Here is a 16569-nt window from a genome sequence, read left to right as displayed (position 1 = left end):
ACTAACCTGCAAGAGCTGCTGCACCCAACTGACTGTGGCACTTGGGCCACTGAACCCGTTCACGATCGAGCACGCTCACCACCAGCCCCGTGCACGACCGACCACGGTGCACGCACAGCCGGGGCGAGCACGAAGCAATCAGCTTCTGTGCTCGGGCAGCCCGCCAACCGACCACGGATCAGCATGTGCTCTCCACCCACACACCATGGTCTTCTCGGCGCTGCGCTCGCGGCGGCGCAGCTCGAGCGCGTCGCGCGACGCGGGCTCGGGCGGGCTGTTCGACGGGCTGCGGCGGCGCGAGGCAAGCGACGGCTCGCACGACGACGAGGGCCACCGCTTCTCCTTCGCGCGGAGCCGCAACGGCTCGCGCACGTCGCTCCCGCCGTCCTCGTTCCGCAGCCGCACGAGCGGCACCGGCTCGTTCTTCGACGGCCTGTTCCGGCGCGACAGAGAGCGCGACAAGGACAAGGGCGTCGCGGCGCTGCTCCACGCCGCTGGCGCAGCGGCGGCGGTCGGATCGGACGAGGCGGCCGAAGCGGGGGCCAGGCCAGTCGCGAGGAAGGGCAGCTTCGACCACCTCGGCCACTTGCTGGCGCTGGGCGACGGGCCGGGGGAGGGGGAGGGGGAGAGCACGCGGCCGCGCCTGGCACAAGACCGCCTGGCACCCGACCGCACCGACAGCATCGCGGCGACGCCGTTCGTCGGGGACACGCCGCGCCGCTTCAGCCTGCCCGGCGACGGCGTGCCCCTCCGCAGCATTGCCCTCGGCGTCGGGCTCGAGAGCGACCCGGCCGACACGGCGGTGGCGGTGAAACGGGATCCTGTGGGTTGCGGGTGGGGTGAGGGCTGACGCCAGCATCCGGTCATTCTCGCGCGCCAGCCCGTCGCGCCGGGGGGCAGCCCGCCGAGCGCATTCAACGTGGGTCGGGGGTGGCTCGCTGGCCTTATCGCTGACGCTCCCGCAGCGCTTCGACGCGCGCCGCCGCAGCTCCTGGACGTCGCAGTTCCCGTCCATCCCCGACCCGGCAGCACCCAACCCCGCCGCTGCGCGGCACGCGCACCTGCACACGCTCCTCCCGGCCACCTGGCGCTGGGTCGCCGCGGCCCCAGGCGCACACGGCAAGGCGCACCGGCTGCGGCTGGCGCTCGAGGCGCTGCGCGAGGGCGAGGCCGACGACGACGAGCTGCACTACGCGCCGATGCGGGGCACCGGGCGCGTGCGCGGCTTCCCCGAGTGGCAGACGACGGTGCTCTTCCACGCCGAGGTTGGCCGGTGTGACCAGTGTTTCGAGTGGTACGAGGACGCGGCAGGCGCAGAAGAGAGCGACGGGACCGACGACGACGAGCACGCGGCGTGGGTCCGCCGCCTGAAAGCCGCGGGCGAGGACGGCGCGTGTGCCTTCCGCGCGACTGAGGCCGCGCTGGCGAGGGACAGGGACGCGCTCATGGCCGCGTGGGCCGCCGCGAGGGGCGAGAAGGGACGGCGCCGCCCCGTGCCGAGAGAACAGATGAACGCCGCGCTGCGTTGGCTCAAGCGCTACCACGCCCTCGTGCTCGCCAGCGGCAGGGCGCCGGGGTACGACGCCGTGCTCAGGCTGTACCCCGACGAGGGGGGTGGTGAGGAGCCACCGCCGGCCGAGGAGGCGCCGGCGCTCAGCTTCCCCACGCCCAGGCCCTACCGCTCGCCGAGGAGGCCGAGCGCCGGCGCGACGGCGACGCGCGCGTGGCGCGTGCACAACCCCGACGCGGTGCGTGTGGCGAGCAGCCGGGTGGCGAGGGTCGCGTTTCCGGTGCCGCGGGTGCGGGGGGCGGCGGCGGGGGCGACGCCGACGACGATGCCGATGCCAACCCCGGCCGCGACACTGACCCCGACGCCGACGCCGATGCCCACGCCGACGCCGACCCCAACACCAACACCAATGCCCACACCCACACCCGCCCCCGCCCCCACACCCGCCCCCGAGCCCGCGCCAAGCATCCTCAGCGACATAAGCGACGACGAGGTCCGCAGCGCCGTGTACGTCCGCCCAGCGCGCGCCGAGCTGCGGCGGCTCGCGCGCGCCCCCACCGCCCCCGCGGCGCCCGCGCCGCCCCCGCCGCCGCAGCTGCCCGCGAGCGTCGCCGCCTCCGAGCCCGAGCCCGGGCCGCGCCGCACCGCGTCCCCCGACGAGCTGAGCGCCCACTCCCCCGCGTCGCCCCGCCCGCGCCTCAGCGTCGAGCTCCCCCGGCCGCCGCTGCCGCCCGTCCACCTCATCCCCGCGACGCCCCAGACGCCGGGGGAGGGCGTCGTGCCCGCGATAACGAGCGGGGGCCTCCGGCCGCCGCCGCCAAAGCCGACGCGGGCTCTGCCCCCGCCGCCGCCAGCGACGTCCCCCAGTCCGCCGGTGCGCGCTGACACGACCCCGCCACCCACGCCGCCCACACTGCCGCCTGCCCCTCCCCCACCTCCGCCTCCCCCTCCCACACCCCCCGCCCCCAGCCCGAAACCCCGGCCCGCGAGCCAGCCCCCGCCCCGCCGCTCGCCCGAGCCCTACCCGCCCCACCCAGCCGCGACCCACATCGACGCGCAGCAGCCCCTCCCGTGGGGGACGTACGCCGCCGGCCCGGCCTGGAGCGGCGGGGGTCAGCGCGCCCCGGCCGCAGACTGGCGGCACCTGCCCATGCCCGAGGCGTTTGCGCCGAGCGCGTACCACCAACCTGCGGCGCCCTGGGCTCACCGCCGCGTGCCGAGCGCCGGCTGGCTGCCGGCCAGCGCTTGGGACGACGAGCCGCCTGCCGCGCCCGCACCCCCCGCCCCGCCAGCGCCCCGCACGTACGCGCTCGCCCGCCGCCCGCTCACGCCGCATCCCACTGTGCCGCCCAACCCGCCCCCGCCGGCCCCGGTCCGCCGCTCGGCCCGGGTCCGGCGCGCTGCCGCGCCCCACGACGACGGCGACGACAGCGCGTCCGACGACGACGACGAGTATCCCTCGGCCAGTGTCGCCCCCCGCCCGTACCTCGTCCGCAGGTCCTCCTCCGGCTCGCAGGCGCAGCCCCGCCGGCCCCTCTCGCGCGCACTCAACCCGCCTGCGCCGCCCCCGCCCCCCCCACCCCCGCCCCAGCCGCAGCCCCCGCCCCCGCCCGCATACGTCCGCCGCAGCGACTGGCGCGGCCGCACCGCTCACCGCGACGACTGGGGCGACCCCTACGCCGACCCCTACGGCTACAGGTCGTCCTGGGCCTGACCCCAACCCTATGCATAGTGAATATGGCGTGCGCAACAATGTATAATGGTACTGTACATGAACTTGTGTGTGTGTGAGTGTCCAAAGAATCAAATGTCTGGTGGCGGCGGCGGGGTCGAGGTCGGCGGGGTCGGGGCCGGCGGGGTCGACGATGTCGCCGGCGGCGACGCACTGCGCCGCGCGTCCTCGGCCCGCTCGCGCATCCGCGCCCGCGCCGCCTCGATCATCTCGAGAATGTTCGCCTGGTGCACAGGCTTCGGCAGCAGGTCGTCCGCCCCGGCAGCGAGGTACTCGTCCTGGTCCTCCCGCAGCGCGTTGCCCGTGCACCCGACAATGAACAGCGGCAGCCCGAGGCGGCGCACCTCGGCCGCCACCTCGACGCCCGTCATCTTGGGCATCTGGTTGTCGAGGAAGACAATGTCGTAGCGCGTCGTTGCGTCGGGCTCAAAGCTCGCCTTGATCATCTCGAGCGCCATCAGGCCGTTGTCCGCCGTCGTGACCTCGTGCCCGAGGCGGCGCAGCATGCGCGACATCAGCTTGCGAGTAAGCACGTCGTCGTCGACCACGAGCGCAGACAGCGGCACCTGGCCGTCGGGTAGCAGGGCCGACGCTGGCGGCGACGACAATTGCTGCGTGTCGAGCGGCATGTCGGGGCTCGGGCGAGGCTGGCCCTCGGGCGTCTCGTGGATCGTAGACACGGGCGGCAGGTGGAAGTGCTGCAGTCGCGACGCGTTGTCGGCCATGTGTCCAGAGCTCGAATGCAGCGGCGACGGTGACGATGGCAGGTAGTTCCAGTCGACAGGTCTGAACGACACTGTCGTCGACTCTGGAGCCATCGTCATGGCTGGCACCCCGGGTGTGTCGAGGGGCGGCGAGGGCGCTGGCGACGAGGAAGAGAGCGGCACGGCTCCGGCCGACAGGCTGCGCCTCGGTGTCGAGCTGGGCGGGACTTCGGGGCCCGATCGCCTCAGTGGGCTCGGCCCATGAGCCGAATCATTCGTTGTAGAGGACGACGACGGGTTGGACGAGTCCTCCGTGGCGCTCGATTCCGAACCACGCTTGCGGATGGCGCGCAGGTAGGCCGCTTCCTCGGACGCGGTCGACGGGCGTCGCGCCTCGGTCCACGCCGAGGCAGGGACTCGCCCCATCCCTGGCTTACTCGACATGCGACTCGTCGTTGGTGAGGCTTGGGCTGATGGCGACGCTGATGCCGGGGCCGAGGTCGAGCCGTGCGGGAACTGAGCCTCAGGCGAGCCCGAGCCCTTCAACAAATCGTCGCCCTTTGACCCGCCGTCTCCAGGTGCGCCACCAGCGTCGGCGGCTGCAGGCGGGTTCACCAGCACGGCGTAGGGTAGCTCGAACCAGAACACGCTCCCCACACCCGTCTGCGAGTCGACACCCAGCCGGCCACCGCTCAGCTTGACAATCTGGCGCACTAAGGCTAATCCCAGGCCGGAGCCCTTGCCGCCCTGGCGGCGGCCGATCTCAGTCTGGACGTAGGGCGAGAACAGGCGGTTATCCGAGACATCCTCCGGACGGAGACCGACACCAGTGTCGTGAACCTCGACGCGGACGACGACCTTGGGCACCGACACGCCGTCCAAGGGATAGGTCCCGTAAGAGAAGTTGCGCTGGAGCTCGGGCGGAATGGCGTGGGATGCAGTGCTCCTCAGTCGGGGTGACTGCTTGGCGTATGGTGATCTCGATCGAGAGGCTGGCTCGCTAGCTCTGCGGATGAGAGACTGTCGTCTCGACTCCATCGACAAGCTGCCGCGCTCGGGATCGTCCTTGGCAACATGCTCTTCGTCGAATGCGGCACCAAGCGGGCTCGTTACCTTTGAGTTCTCTCCGCTTGGGACGACAGTGCTCGAGTCGGTTCTTCGTCGAGGGAGTGCCGGCAGGGTGAAGGTAGGGAACTTGAGCTTGGTAACGACGCGAACAGAGCCCGAGTGAGTCTGCCCAGTCAGCGCTGACACTCTCTTCCCGCCCACTCACAAACTTGAGAGCGTTTGAAACCAGGTTGGAGGTAATCTGCCTCAGGCGCATCTCGTCGCCAATGAACAGGCCACCGCACATGTCAATCCTGGGATCAAGCTCGACCTTGAACTCGACATTGTTGAGCTCGGCCTGGACCTGGTGGCTCAGCGCTACGAGCTGGATCGACTTGTGGAAATCGAAGGGCTTGCGGGCCTGAACGAAGCGGCCGGATTCCATGCGGTTGAATGACAGCACATCGTTGAGCACCTGGTGGGTCAGCGCGAACCTAGAGGCTTTACCCACCTTCTCCATCATGGCAAGACTGCCCATGAGACCATGGACCATGTCGGACTGCCCCTCGCCAAGCTGTCTGAAGACTCCTTCCCCTTCGAGGTTCTGCACAGCAAGCAGCGCAGTGTTGAGTGGCACTCGTACTTCGTGGAAGACTGCACGGGTGAGTACAGGCCAGTGGCATGTCACCCACTGTACGACACGAAGCGCTTCTTCGACTCTTCAGCCTTACGCTCCATGACTTGAGCAGCCTGGACGGCGCGGTACTGCATCTTGAGCTGCTGACGGAGCTGAAACAACTGGCGATCGTTCCGCTCGCGGACATACGAGGTGCCAACGAGGAAGGCGTGGTAGAGGCCGACTGCTGGGTCAGCACTGCCCTCCCAAGCCACTTACACATCGCTGGGTTGCGGTAGAACAAGCGAGGCACACTAGGCTGGTTGAAAAGAAGGCAGCCAGCCGCGATGAAGTAGCTGACCACGCCCAAGAGGTGGAAGAGGCGGTTCTGCCTCATGGCCATGATGGCGATACTTGGGAAGCCCATGAGGATTCCCATGTAGTAGAGAAACAGCTTCTGTCCACAACCTGGCACGCCCTGGAAGTACTGTACTCGTCAGCAGTTGCGCAAACCAGGCGCGTTCGACGTACACCACAGTTGTGCTGGGGTTGTCAGCATGGTTCAACTCGTAGTCCAGTGTCCCACTCACCATCTCGACAGAAATCAGGATCTACGACCGTCAGCCTCTGCCAGCCAAGAAAGACTCAAACTCACCCCCCAAGGCCACACTGCTCCCCAAACGATGACCTGGTACAGCCAGGGAAACCTTAACGGCCCGTCCAATGCCACTGCGAAAGGTAGCGCGACTGTGAAGGCGCCCGCCAATCCGACATAGGCCCAGAGCTGAAACTTGTCCAGTGGTAGCTGCAGCGTGTTGGACAGGATCCACGAGATGATGAAGAACATCGAACAAAGAAGCGCCCCTTGCTTCTCCGAGTACCACGCCTGGGCACCATCAGCTCAGTCACGATACCCCACTCACCTCTCTCAAGTACAACCGCTCCTTCGCTGCCTCAGGAAAGCTTTGGCTCATAAAATGAGTGATAGCCGGCACCATGCGGTGCCTAACAAAGTCGCTCAGCCCCTCGGGCGTGCAAGCTGACCTCTGCTGGCGCTTGAAGCTCGAAGACTCGGACACTGATCGGCTTGGGTGCGTCCCCGTGTTGGCCTGCGAGCCGTCGTTCTTGTGCCACAGCCCTGTCGTCGGCCGTGACGGTTCATGTTCCTCACTGTCAGCCTCGTGGGACGAGTGCTGATCGGCATCGATGCCGGCGCCGACTTCGACCTTGAGCTGCTCAAAGTCGTTGTCAACGACGACAAAGTGCACCGGGCCGGGCGGGGGAGCGTCCGCTTTTGGGTCATCGGTCTCAATCTGGGGCGTCGTCCTTGACCCTCTCGAGCTGCGCGTCATGCCTGTCGACGCCCGCCGAATCTTGGGTCTGCCGCCAGCTGCCCCTCTGCGCGGCGCCTCGTCGGACGCGCCCTCGGAGCCAGACATCCCAAGGGGGTCGGACGGGGTGGAGGCCTGGGACGGTGACCCCTCGCGTGGTGCTGCAGCCGTCTCGGACGACCCAGACGAGGTCGGCAAAGGCGCCGTAACGAAACTGTGGAGGAAGTCTGAGACACTGCTCGCAACATGTCGAAGGCGGTGGGCCGCGAGCGAGCGACCGTGGAACCGGATGTTGCCTGGCGCGACGGCAGGCATCGGTAGGACGGGCTCGGTGCTCGCCGCCGTCTCACTCGGTCTCACTCTGTCGCCGTCGGCTCTTGGCGACAGAGGCTCGTGCGTCTGGGCTGGCGGCGGCGGCGGTGGCTGATGGGAGGATCTCCGCTCGCGGGTGTCGGTGGGCAAGCGCGCCATGGCTGAGACGGTCAGAATTTGTCCGCGCACGTTTGCAGCCAACGCGTACCGGGTGACAATGATCGCGAGGCGCGGTCTGGTAAGGTGGCCGATGACTTGCGCGTGTGCTTGTCTATCAAGGTCCGTTCTGTGCCGGCGGGCGAAGGCGACGTCGAGTCGGGCAACACCGACGCTGGCGATGACGACCTTGTCCCTTGTTGCCCCAAGGCTGTGTGTCTTGCGCGCTTGGATTGGATGATGCCAATGTGTGGCCTCATGGGAGACCGTGGCGTGCTGGTCACTGGTGTTGTGGATGAAGACGCGGCGGTCATGTTGATCTAACAGCGACTGGCAGGAACCAACTTATACGGCGAGGGAGGTGCGGGCGCGCGTGCCGTGTCGCACGGGGACGAGACGTGCGCTGTTTCGTCGGTGCGGCTGCACGCGGACGACGTGAGCGACGGGCTTCCACTGTCGTTGGGATTTTCTTCGAGGCGATGCTGCGAGGGGTGCGACAGCTGTGTGTCGGCTTCGGAGCGAGTGTGGTGTGTATGACGCGGTTGTCGGTGTCGAGGGTCGGTGCGCTGTCGAGTTGAACGACGGGCGGAGATGCGAGAGAGCGAGAGAAGATGGACAAGTGCTGGGGTGAGTGCAAGGCGAAGCAACAAGTCCTGCTTGCCATCGATGTCGCCGTCGGCAACCGCTAGTACTGTTGCATTATTGAAGCACTCGGGTGGAGGAATGGAGTCAGACGCCGGCCGTAGCATGCCGGCAAGGCCTGACAGGGCAGGGCGGGGGCCAAGAGGCGCCGGCGCCTCGTATGCACAGCAGGCTCCAGGCCCATCGTCAGCGTGTGTCTGTCAGTCTGAGCGCGTCAGGCCAGAGTCAGCGCCGTCGTCGTCGTTTATCGTGGCGTCGACAAAGGATTGTGGCGTCAAAGGGATTGTGTAAAAACAAAAACAACCGAGAGCTGGGCGGCGCAGTCTCACTCTGCTCGTCCTCGCCCATTCCTCGCCATGCCCTGTCTCATTCCCCCTGACAAAGATTCAATCGCCAGGCATTCAATCTCAGTTTACCCGCCCTTCAATCTCACCCATCCCGCTATCAGACATGCAGCGGAGTGCGGTGGGCAACGACGCCGTCGTTATCAGCCGAGCCGAACGGGGTGCGGAGGCTGTGGGCCGGCCAGCACCATCGGCCTGTGCCAAGGACAGTGGTGCTCCGCGACGCCGGCTGCGCACCTCGGCGTCTGTGGCGATCATCGCCGCGATCTACAGCCGCAGCCGCAGCATCTGTCTGCTGCTGCCGCTGCCGCCAGCGATCGCTCACAGCGCGGCGGTATGTGCTGCTGCTCCCGCCGCCGCGCTTCGCACCGCCCGCGAGCACGCTGTCGGAGAAACCACAGCCGGAACGCATTCCGCTATGGTGTAAGTGGCTGCAGCATTGGAGGACTGCAAGGACTGAGAGAACCGCCACGTGCGGTGAACGCATTGTACCCGGAAAGAGACCTTGCTCGGGCGTCATGGTGCGTTTCGCAAACGCATTATGCTTCGCGGTTCATATTACACTGGCCTCATAGTGCGTTTCGTGCCACTCGTCATAACCCACTGTCGCTCAGCCATTCGTCCCCACATAACAGTGCATGCTACAACCGTGCCCAAGGCAGAGTGACTACCTTGGCACCGCGCCCGCTGCCCACCACGCCGCCTTCTACTTGGACTCCTCCTGCAGCGCCTGCTTGAAGTCGCCCACGGCGTCGGCAAAGCCCGTCTTGGCGTCGTCGACCTCGAAGCCCGAGGCGAGCGCCTCCGAGTTGTCGTACGAGCCGGCCCACGTCAAGCAGATGTTGATGACGGCCGGGTCCTTCTCGTACTTGATGAGCTTGAGCGCCTCGTCGCCGCCGTGCTCCTTGAGCGCGGCGATAATCTGGCGCGGCGTGATCGTGATGCCGGGGATGTTGATCGAGCGGTGCCCGTACTTGAAGTTGGACTCGGGCATGGCCATGCCCCAGACAATGTTGCGGAACACGGTCTTGGCGCGGCTGAGGTAGTGTGGGATCTCGTCGAGCATCGGGTCGTCGGGGCCCGACGCGACGGGGCAGATGGCCTCGAGGCCCTGCAGCGGCTCACGGATGAGGCCCGAGAAGAATGACGAGGCGGCGGTCGAGGGCTGGGGTGTCAGTGGTGTCACTAACCTCCGGCACCACTCACAGCTCCGGTGCGGATGGCAACAGTGGGCAAGCGGAGCGAACGCGTGTCGAGGTATCCCTTGCGTCCGTAGTCGTAGGCGTACAGCTCTCCGATCTGCTTCTGGACGCCGTACGACGTTCCAGCGATGAGGGGGGTGTCGCTTGCGGGGTCAGCCACCGCCCTCACCCCCACCGGCGCACTCACCTCGGGATGACATGGTCCTTGGGGCCGGCCTTGGGACCGCCGTACACCGCAAGCGACGAGATGAAGACGTGCACGATGCGGGGGTTGGAGCCGTCGGGCTTGCCAAAGATCTCGTCGTTGTGCTTCCTCACGGCCTTGAGGAGCGCGACGTGCGAGTCGACGTTGACGGCCCACCCGAGCTCAAAGTTGGCCTCGGAGCCGCCCGACATGATGCCGCTGGGCGTGTGAGCGTCGCCTCGCCGTCTCGCCCGACCCCACTCACTGGAGCGCGAACACTCCGCCAATCTTCTCGCCCTCGAACAGCTTGGCGAGCTCGTCGGGCTTGCCGAGGTCGGCCTGGACGACGCGCAGGCGCTTCTCGTCATCAACGTAGCGCGGGGGCTCGACGATATCGGTCGTGATGACCCGGAGCGAGGGGTACAGCTCGAGCAGGAGCTTTGTGACCTCGCGGCCGACGAAGCCTGGGGCAGGTGTGAGCTCGAGCTACGTGCGATCGCAGAGCTAACCCACCGTTCGCGCCGGTCAGGAGCACGGTCTGGACGTGGGCAGGAAGCTGGAAGTCGTAGGTAGGGCCGGCCATTGTGAGTGTGTGAATGATGCAGATGCAAGACGCGATTGCGATGGAGCTGGCCTTAAGTGTACGTGAGGTGAGCGAGCCGGCCCAATGACCCCCTGGCCGCCAGTTGCCGGCGCCCCAGTCGGCCCGGCATATCGGCACCATATCGGTCCGGCATTGGTCCGGGTGGCACCAGGCGCGAGTTGGCATGGCATGACCGCCGGCGCGGTGGTCATCCAAGTGCGCTTCGGAGGCGACGTACGCAGGGTAGCAGGGTACATCGTGCATAGGCTGGAGCAATGGTGCTGCTCCTGGAGCCAGATGCATGGGGGCCGAGACGCGTGCCGAGTGAGCGGGCGACAGGCCGCCAGCCTCGCGCCCAGCTCCGCCGCGCGCCTCGACCGACTAATCGGGTGTACCTCGACTTGGAGGCCTACATGCGCCTAGGATCTACCCGGGACATAGCCATCCGAGTGTGGTGTTATGCAGTGCAGGGCCAGTGTGGCAGAAGGACCGCTCGTGGCGAGTTGGGGTATCATGGATATCCCTGCGGCCACCAACATCCAGCGGCGCGCAGGCATAGCACGCCAGATTACACGCAGCTTGCAGTGAGCACCTAGGTCGAGAACAAGCCGACCCCGCACCTCGCACCAAAGCACACACGCCATCTACACACCACGCCACCTCCCCCATCGCCGCGCGCCGTCTCGTCCAACCCCCGCCGCCTGGGAGCAGACACAAGCCGTAGCCAAGTGGGCAGGTTCCCCTCCTCGCAAAGGTACGCACGCCGTCGCTTGCGCACCATGATTCGACCCCGCCGCACGCCAGCGATGTCAGTGAAGGGGGCAATACCCCGGTCCTCTGCTCGCACTAGCCTGAGCCTGGCCCGCGCCGACGCTGCAGAGTCGGCGGTGGGTAGGGCGCTGATGGATCCCCCCCCCCCCCCCCGCGCGTATGATCGAAGAGAGGGCTTACTTTTTGCGTGCATGGGGTGGTGGTGAGGCAGGGAGTGCAGTCGCATCGTGAGCAGTGGCAGCGCACCCCGCCCTGCCCCTCACCACACCCCCGGCCGTGCCCAGATCTATGCATCACCTAAAGACGGTCGCCCGCCATATCTTACAAACCTATCCGACAACCTAAGCAGGGGAGAGCTTGGCGGCGGCCTCCTTGGCCTGCTTGGCCCGCTCCTCGGCGGCGTACGCCTCGGGGTTCTTCCTGCGCCAGTCCCAGATGCGATACAGCTGGGTCACGCCGGTCGTGCCGACAAAGAAGTTGACGGCGGCGAGCGAGTAGTTGACTGGCGTGATGACCAGCGAGTAGCGGACCTGCTGGGGTTAGTGCTGGGCTGGGGGCACGGGTCGGGCGGGGAGAAGGGTGGAAGAGCCGTGGGTTGCCGCGCGTTACCTGGTGACAGACTCTGCGGCAGTTGCAATGTAGCAGGCGACCGCTATCTTAGTTCCGGCGCGAGGCGCGAGCACCGGCAGCCAGCTAAGGCAATAACCCGACGCCTCCGACTCAAGCACCTTGTCCAGCGTCTGCTGTGATGCGCCCTACGCCATACACAACCCCCCTCTGCACCACGCCCACACCAACTCACCCAAATGAAGCCCGTAGCGGCAAGCGCGACGTTCTGGCTGACCGAGAGCTTGTCGGCCGGGCGCGAGAGGTCCTTGATGCCGGCGGCGACGAGCGCCCACTTGGCGAGGGGAGCCCAGAAGAAGATGGTCCTGTGGTGGGGTGGCCAGGGTGTTGGAGGTAGCGCAGGTGAGAGTGCAGGGGGCGGGTCATGCAGGGGCCATGACGCGTGAGGTGAGATGAGATGAGACGCGATGGCCGGGAGACGAGACGAGACGAGCCGAGTCGAGTCGAGATGAGATGAGTCACGCGGCGAGCAGAGGCACAGCGGGTAGCAGAGAAGACCGGGTCAGCACAGCACACTCCCCTCCCTCCCCATCACGCAACGCACTTGGGGCCAGCGGGGTGGTTGACAAACGCCTGCCACTTGGAGGCGGTCTGCGTAGCGGCGGCGTTGGCAGCAGGGCCGGACATTGTGCTTTTTGAGTGGGGCGGGGTGGTGGGGCTGTCGGGCGGGGCTCGGTCGTGCGCGGGTGTAGGCACAAGGTCTAGGTGATGCTTGACGGCGTCGTTGTTATCGTCGTTGTCGCTGTTGGCGTCGGCGCTCCTTCAGGCGGCAGTTGGACTTCATTGCCGCCTCCGCACCGCGAGACTCTGGGGCAAGCACGCTCGCAGAACGACTCACTACGGCGTACGGCGTTTTGGCCCAAGTGGCACGGCCCACATGGTTGCCACGTGGAGGGGCCCCGGATTATGTAAGCGCGCAACATCAACAACAATGTCGAAACCAGTATGCGGTCATTGGCGACGAGCAGCGAGCGACACTCGTTCAACCTCACCCACCCACGCTCCCGCCATGAGCTCGAGCAACACGCGCCCCCTGCCCGTGCTGATAACTTCGCGCCGCGTGCCGGGCCGCGTGGCCTCGCTCTCGCGGCGCAACGTCAGCTGGAGCGCGGACGGGCAGTGCCTCCTGGTGTCACGGCACGGCGTGTCGATCACGGTGAGCGGCCTTGGAGTTTGGTGGCTTGGCCGGCGTGCTGGCGCGCTGACAGGGCACAGACACCGCACCTAATCTCGACGTTACCTGCGCCGAGCGTGCCGCTCAACTCGAGCATCTACGACGCGTTCGCGCCCAAGTCGATGCTCGAGGACGGCGACGACGAGCCCGACGTCAAGGACGAGATCGACGTCGACGGGGACGACGCCGCCGCGCCCCCGCCGAAGATCCCGCGGCCGGGCGGCGGCGAGGTGAGATGGTGGATGACGAGCGTGCAGTTCGACAGCAATCGCCAGCGCGAGGACGTGTACGAGTGGGCCGATGTCGGGGGTAGGTGTGGTGTACTACCTGCACATTGCTCACCACGCCGCAGACGAGTACAGCGCCGTGCTGACCGACAACAACCGGCACATCCGTGGTGCGGCGTGGTCTCCGTCGTGCCTCAGCCGGATAGGCAGCGCCGTCGTCGCCGTGCTCACCAACTCGCTGAGCGTGTCGATGTACGAGCCGGCCGGCGACCCGCACCTGCGCCCGTTTGGCGAGGCGACCGACCTGAGCATCACGATGATGGGCCTCCTCGGTCCCGAGGTGCCCGACGGCAAGCCGACCACGCGCGGCATGCTCCGCATGCGCTTCACGTGCTTGGAGTGGTCCGAGGCCCTGCCGCTGCAGAGCATGATCGGGCTGGACGGGAGCCTGCTGGCGCTGGGGAATCGCGCGGGCGGGATCGCGTTCTGGAGGTGAGCGGGCGGGGGTGTGGCGAGGATGCTGACGGCGGAAGGTATGCCAATGCTGTCGCGACGCTGGTCGCCGAGGTGCCCGTCATCCCGGCCTCGCCGTGGGTCGTCGACCTGACATGGGGCAAGTGGCAAGTGGTGGACGACACGACTTGTAGGTGACGCACGATGTTGGCACCTATTGACCTCAGGTGTGTCGACGCTAGCACTGGCAGGTACGGACGGCTCGGTGCGCACGCTCGTGGTTAGGCGGACAGCGCTCCACGTCGGCGCTCCAGATGTGGCGTGGGGGCTGGAGCTCGGCGAGCCGGCGGTGATTGCCGCGGCCGACCGGCGCGCAATCACGGGTCTCAAGTGGCTCACTGTGAGTGCTGTAACACTGCCCCACTGACGGTAGGACGACCTCGTCATGTGGACCAAGGCCGGCACCGTGCACTTCTGGCAGGCGGCGTGGGGCGGCGTCAAGAGCCTCCGCCTGCAGCCCGTCGGTAACTGGGCCGGCTCGACTCCACTCGCAGCCTGTGCTGGTGCGTAGTGAGTCTCGGCCGTACTGACGCCGCAGGCATCCACTTCCTCGCTCCATCGACCGTCCTCCTCGTCCTCGGCACTCTGACGCACCATGTGATTCTCGACGTGACGACCGAACCGAAGCTCGCCCCGGTCGAAGAGTCGCTCCGGCTATCGCTCGCGGCACGCGACGCGTTCCTCGACGTGTCGCGTAACACCGCCCTGCGCAACCTCTACCTCACAACGGACCTCGAGTTGACGGCTTCGACCGCCGGATACGTGACCCTTGGGTCCTCGTTTGACATTGCGACCTGGTTGACAGAGTAGGTGGTGGCGCTGGATTACAGCTGACTCCAGACCCTTGACACTGCACAACCTCGACAGCCTGACCGAGGTCCACCGCATCGACGACTTTATCGTCGCTGACCTCAAGCACACGCACACGACGCCAGAGTCCATCGCCCACGAGTTGCAAGCCGTGCTGGCGGACCCACCACGATGTGAGAATTGCGGTGAGACAAAGCTGACACCAGTGTATGATGTCGCGCCGCTTGTGCCACTCCTGTCACCAGTGCTCCGCACTCTCACGAGCGATGACACGACGAACCGCGAGCTGCTGCTCCCCATCATCTCTGATTTCAACCCTGACGCCGCGGCCCCATCACTGGAATCATCGGCAGCATCCCCACTGCAGGCCCTGATTCAGGCGCTATGGGCCCACCGACCACTCGATCAGCTGCGCCTCCGACTCATCCTGGCATATTGGGGACAGGTAAGCGCCGCATCGTCAGATCTGCGTCTAATCCGCAGCGCACATTCCCCGGTGCATATGAGGAGTTTACCGCCACGGCGCGAGCCCTCGAGTCGACGCTGAGACGCACGGTGGCGACGGTGACACTGGAATGGGCCGTGCGGTATACCTCGGCATCGCTCGGGGCCACGGACAGCCTGTACCTCCACCACCTGATTGCACTCAGTGGCGGATCTGGGTACCTCGGCGCTCGTCTCGTCAATTCTGCGACAAGCGCGGATGGCACAGACTCGTGCCCTGCATGCAAGAGCGAGATCCCGTTCGTGGTGGACAGCAGCGCGCGCTGCGTCAAGGGACACGAGTGGGGTGAGTCGAGTGGCGATGGGACGAGTGGCTTGGTGCTGACCCGCGTCAGAACGCTGCTCTGTGACTCACTTCCCCATCACGACGCCAGAGTACCGCCTGTGCCCGGTGTGTCCCGCCGTGTCGCTCATCCCCAGGAGCCAGACGGGCGGCGGGGGAGAAGCGGCAGTGGCCAACGGCGCCGGTGCGGGTCCGGGTGCGGATGCTGGCGACGCGGTTGTGCAGCTTGCGCTCGAGGCGGCAGTCCACTGTGTCATGTGTGGCGGGCGGTGGTCTACCGCGTTATGACGTGAGCAGGGGCGCAGGTGAGAGCTGGATACGTAGACTGGCATTGTGCGGCAAAAGGGCGCCCGTCCAATGTCATGGGCTGTATTAATGGCGCTGTTGCGCGCAATGTATGATATGCCGCGACCAGCGAGCGAGCGCAGCGGCTCCATGCCGAGCTGACGCGCTCATCTGCCGAGGGGCGAGCCCGTGCGGTGCGGCAGTGGCGCATCCCTGGGCGCTGATAACGCTGCGTGCCGAGGCCCAGCGCAAGCGTCCGTCGGCGCGATGGAGCCGCCGCCGCAGCAAACACGTTCGAAACGAGCACATGTCAGCGCTGCCTGCCAGTGCTGCCCGGGACGCTCCGAGCGTTTGGTATCTGATAGCTTGCGACTCGTAGTAGTCATTTGGCATGGTAAACCAAATGAGTAGGACGTCGGTGTCAAGCCGCGGCGTGGTCCGGATCATCCCGGCGGTGACAGACTGCCTTGGCGCGATTCGCCCCGAGCCTCGGCACCGAGTGGCGATGCGTTTGCAGGTCGCCACGGTGCTGGAGGGTACAGAGAGCTTGCATGCTTGGGTGCAGCTGACCTGCATGTACATCCTCGGTGCATGTATACATGTATGCAAGCGATGTGGTGTCGCAGAGCGGCGTGGGACCACCCGCGACCCAGCCACCCACAGCCGCGCGATTACAAGATTATCTGGGGCGGGGCGGGCGTGCGCCACGAATCAAGGCTCGACTCGACGTCATTGCGGCGCTGGTGCTCCGGCGGCAACTGCGTTTGGTTTTCCCATGTCCGATGTTTGCCTCGGGGTCTGGTGCGGTGAGATGCAGCAGCTTGTGCAGATGCAGGTGCAGGTGCATGACTGATGACTACACTCCGCTCCCGGAATATCAGTTGATGCGACGGGCGCGGCGGGGCGAGGGGCACGAGTCAGGCAGGCAGTCTGGCCTCGCCGGGCAGGTTTGATCGGAACGCGCATATATTATCGGGTTCCTCGGTAGTCACTGGAGACACAAGCTCTTCAC

The 16569-nt window shown here is 66.6% G+C and overlaps 5 protein-coding genes across 5 annotated transcripts; 2 read left to right on the top strand and 3 right to left on the bottom strand.

Annotated features, from left to right (window-relative positions):
* Positions 1-205: 205 nt before the first annotated feature.
* Positions 206-3224, top strand: Q8F55_009173 (uncharacterized protein; the record flags this gene model as incomplete). The annotated part of the gene is made up of 3 exons (XM_069357542.1): positions 206-823; positions 966-1748; positions 1965-3224. The coding sequence occupies 3 exons, from the start codon at positions 206-208 to the stop codon at positions 3222-3224; spliced, it is 2661 nt and encodes an 886-aa protein (XP_069205479.1).
* Positions 3225-3313: 89 nt separating this feature from the next.
* On the bottom strand, positions 3314-7255 carry Q8F55_009172 (uncharacterized protein; the record flags this gene model as incomplete). Its single annotated transcript, XM_069357541.1, has 9 exons — positions 3314-5179; positions 5220-5468; positions 5505-5647; positions 5686-5853; positions 5889-6096; positions 6141-6152; positions 6200-6220; positions 6265-6495; positions 6533-7255. The coding sequence occupies 9 exons, from the start codon at positions 7253-7255 to the stop codon at positions 3314-3316; spliced, it is 3621 nt and encodes a 1206-aa protein (XP_069205478.1).
* Positions 7256-9100: 1845 nt separating this feature from the next.
* Q8F55_009171 (uncharacterized protein) lies at positions 9101-10363 on the bottom strand (the record flags this gene model as incomplete). The annotated part of the gene is made up of 5 exons (XM_069357540.1): positions 9101-9559; positions 9601-9739; positions 9784-9999; positions 10046-10244; positions 10294-10363. 5 exons carry the CDS (start codon positions 10361-10363, stop codon positions 9101-9103), a joined length of 1083 nt encoding a protein of 360 aa, XP_069205477.1.
* Positions 10364-11475: 1112 nt separating this feature from the next.
* On the bottom strand, positions 11476-12388 carry MPC2 (Mitochondrial pyruvate carrier 2; the record flags this gene model as incomplete). The annotated part of the gene is made up of 3 exons (XM_069357539.1): positions 11476-11664; positions 11937-12066; positions 12306-12388. 3 exons carry the CDS (start codon positions 12386-12388, stop codon positions 11476-11478), a joined length of 402 nt encoding a protein of 133 aa, XP_069205476.1.
* Positions 12389-12770: 382 nt separating this feature from the next.
* On the top strand, positions 12771-15560 carry Q8F55_009169 (uncharacterized protein; the record flags this gene model as incomplete). Its single annotated transcript, XM_069357538.1, has 11 exons — positions 12771-12917; positions 12977-13244; positions 13288-13654; positions 13696-13805; positions 13843-14015; positions 14049-14178; positions 14214-14481; positions 14516-14658; positions 14692-14930; positions 14969-15275; positions 15325-15560. 11 exons carry the CDS (start codon positions 12771-12773, stop codon positions 15558-15560), a joined length of 2388 nt encoding a protein of 795 aa, XP_069205475.1.
* Positions 15561-16569: the final 1009 nt, after the last annotated feature.

The sequence above is a fragment of the Vanrija albida genome (assembly GCF_041260175.1).
Source record: "Vanrija albida strain AlHP1 chromosome Unknown contig_7, whole genome shotgun sequence".
Taxonomy (NCBI): domain Eukaryota; kingdom Fungi; phylum Basidiomycota; class Tremellomycetes; order Trichosporonales; family Trichosporonaceae; genus Vanrija; species Vanrija albida.
This window is presented reverse-complemented; position numbering and strand designations above follow the sequence as displayed.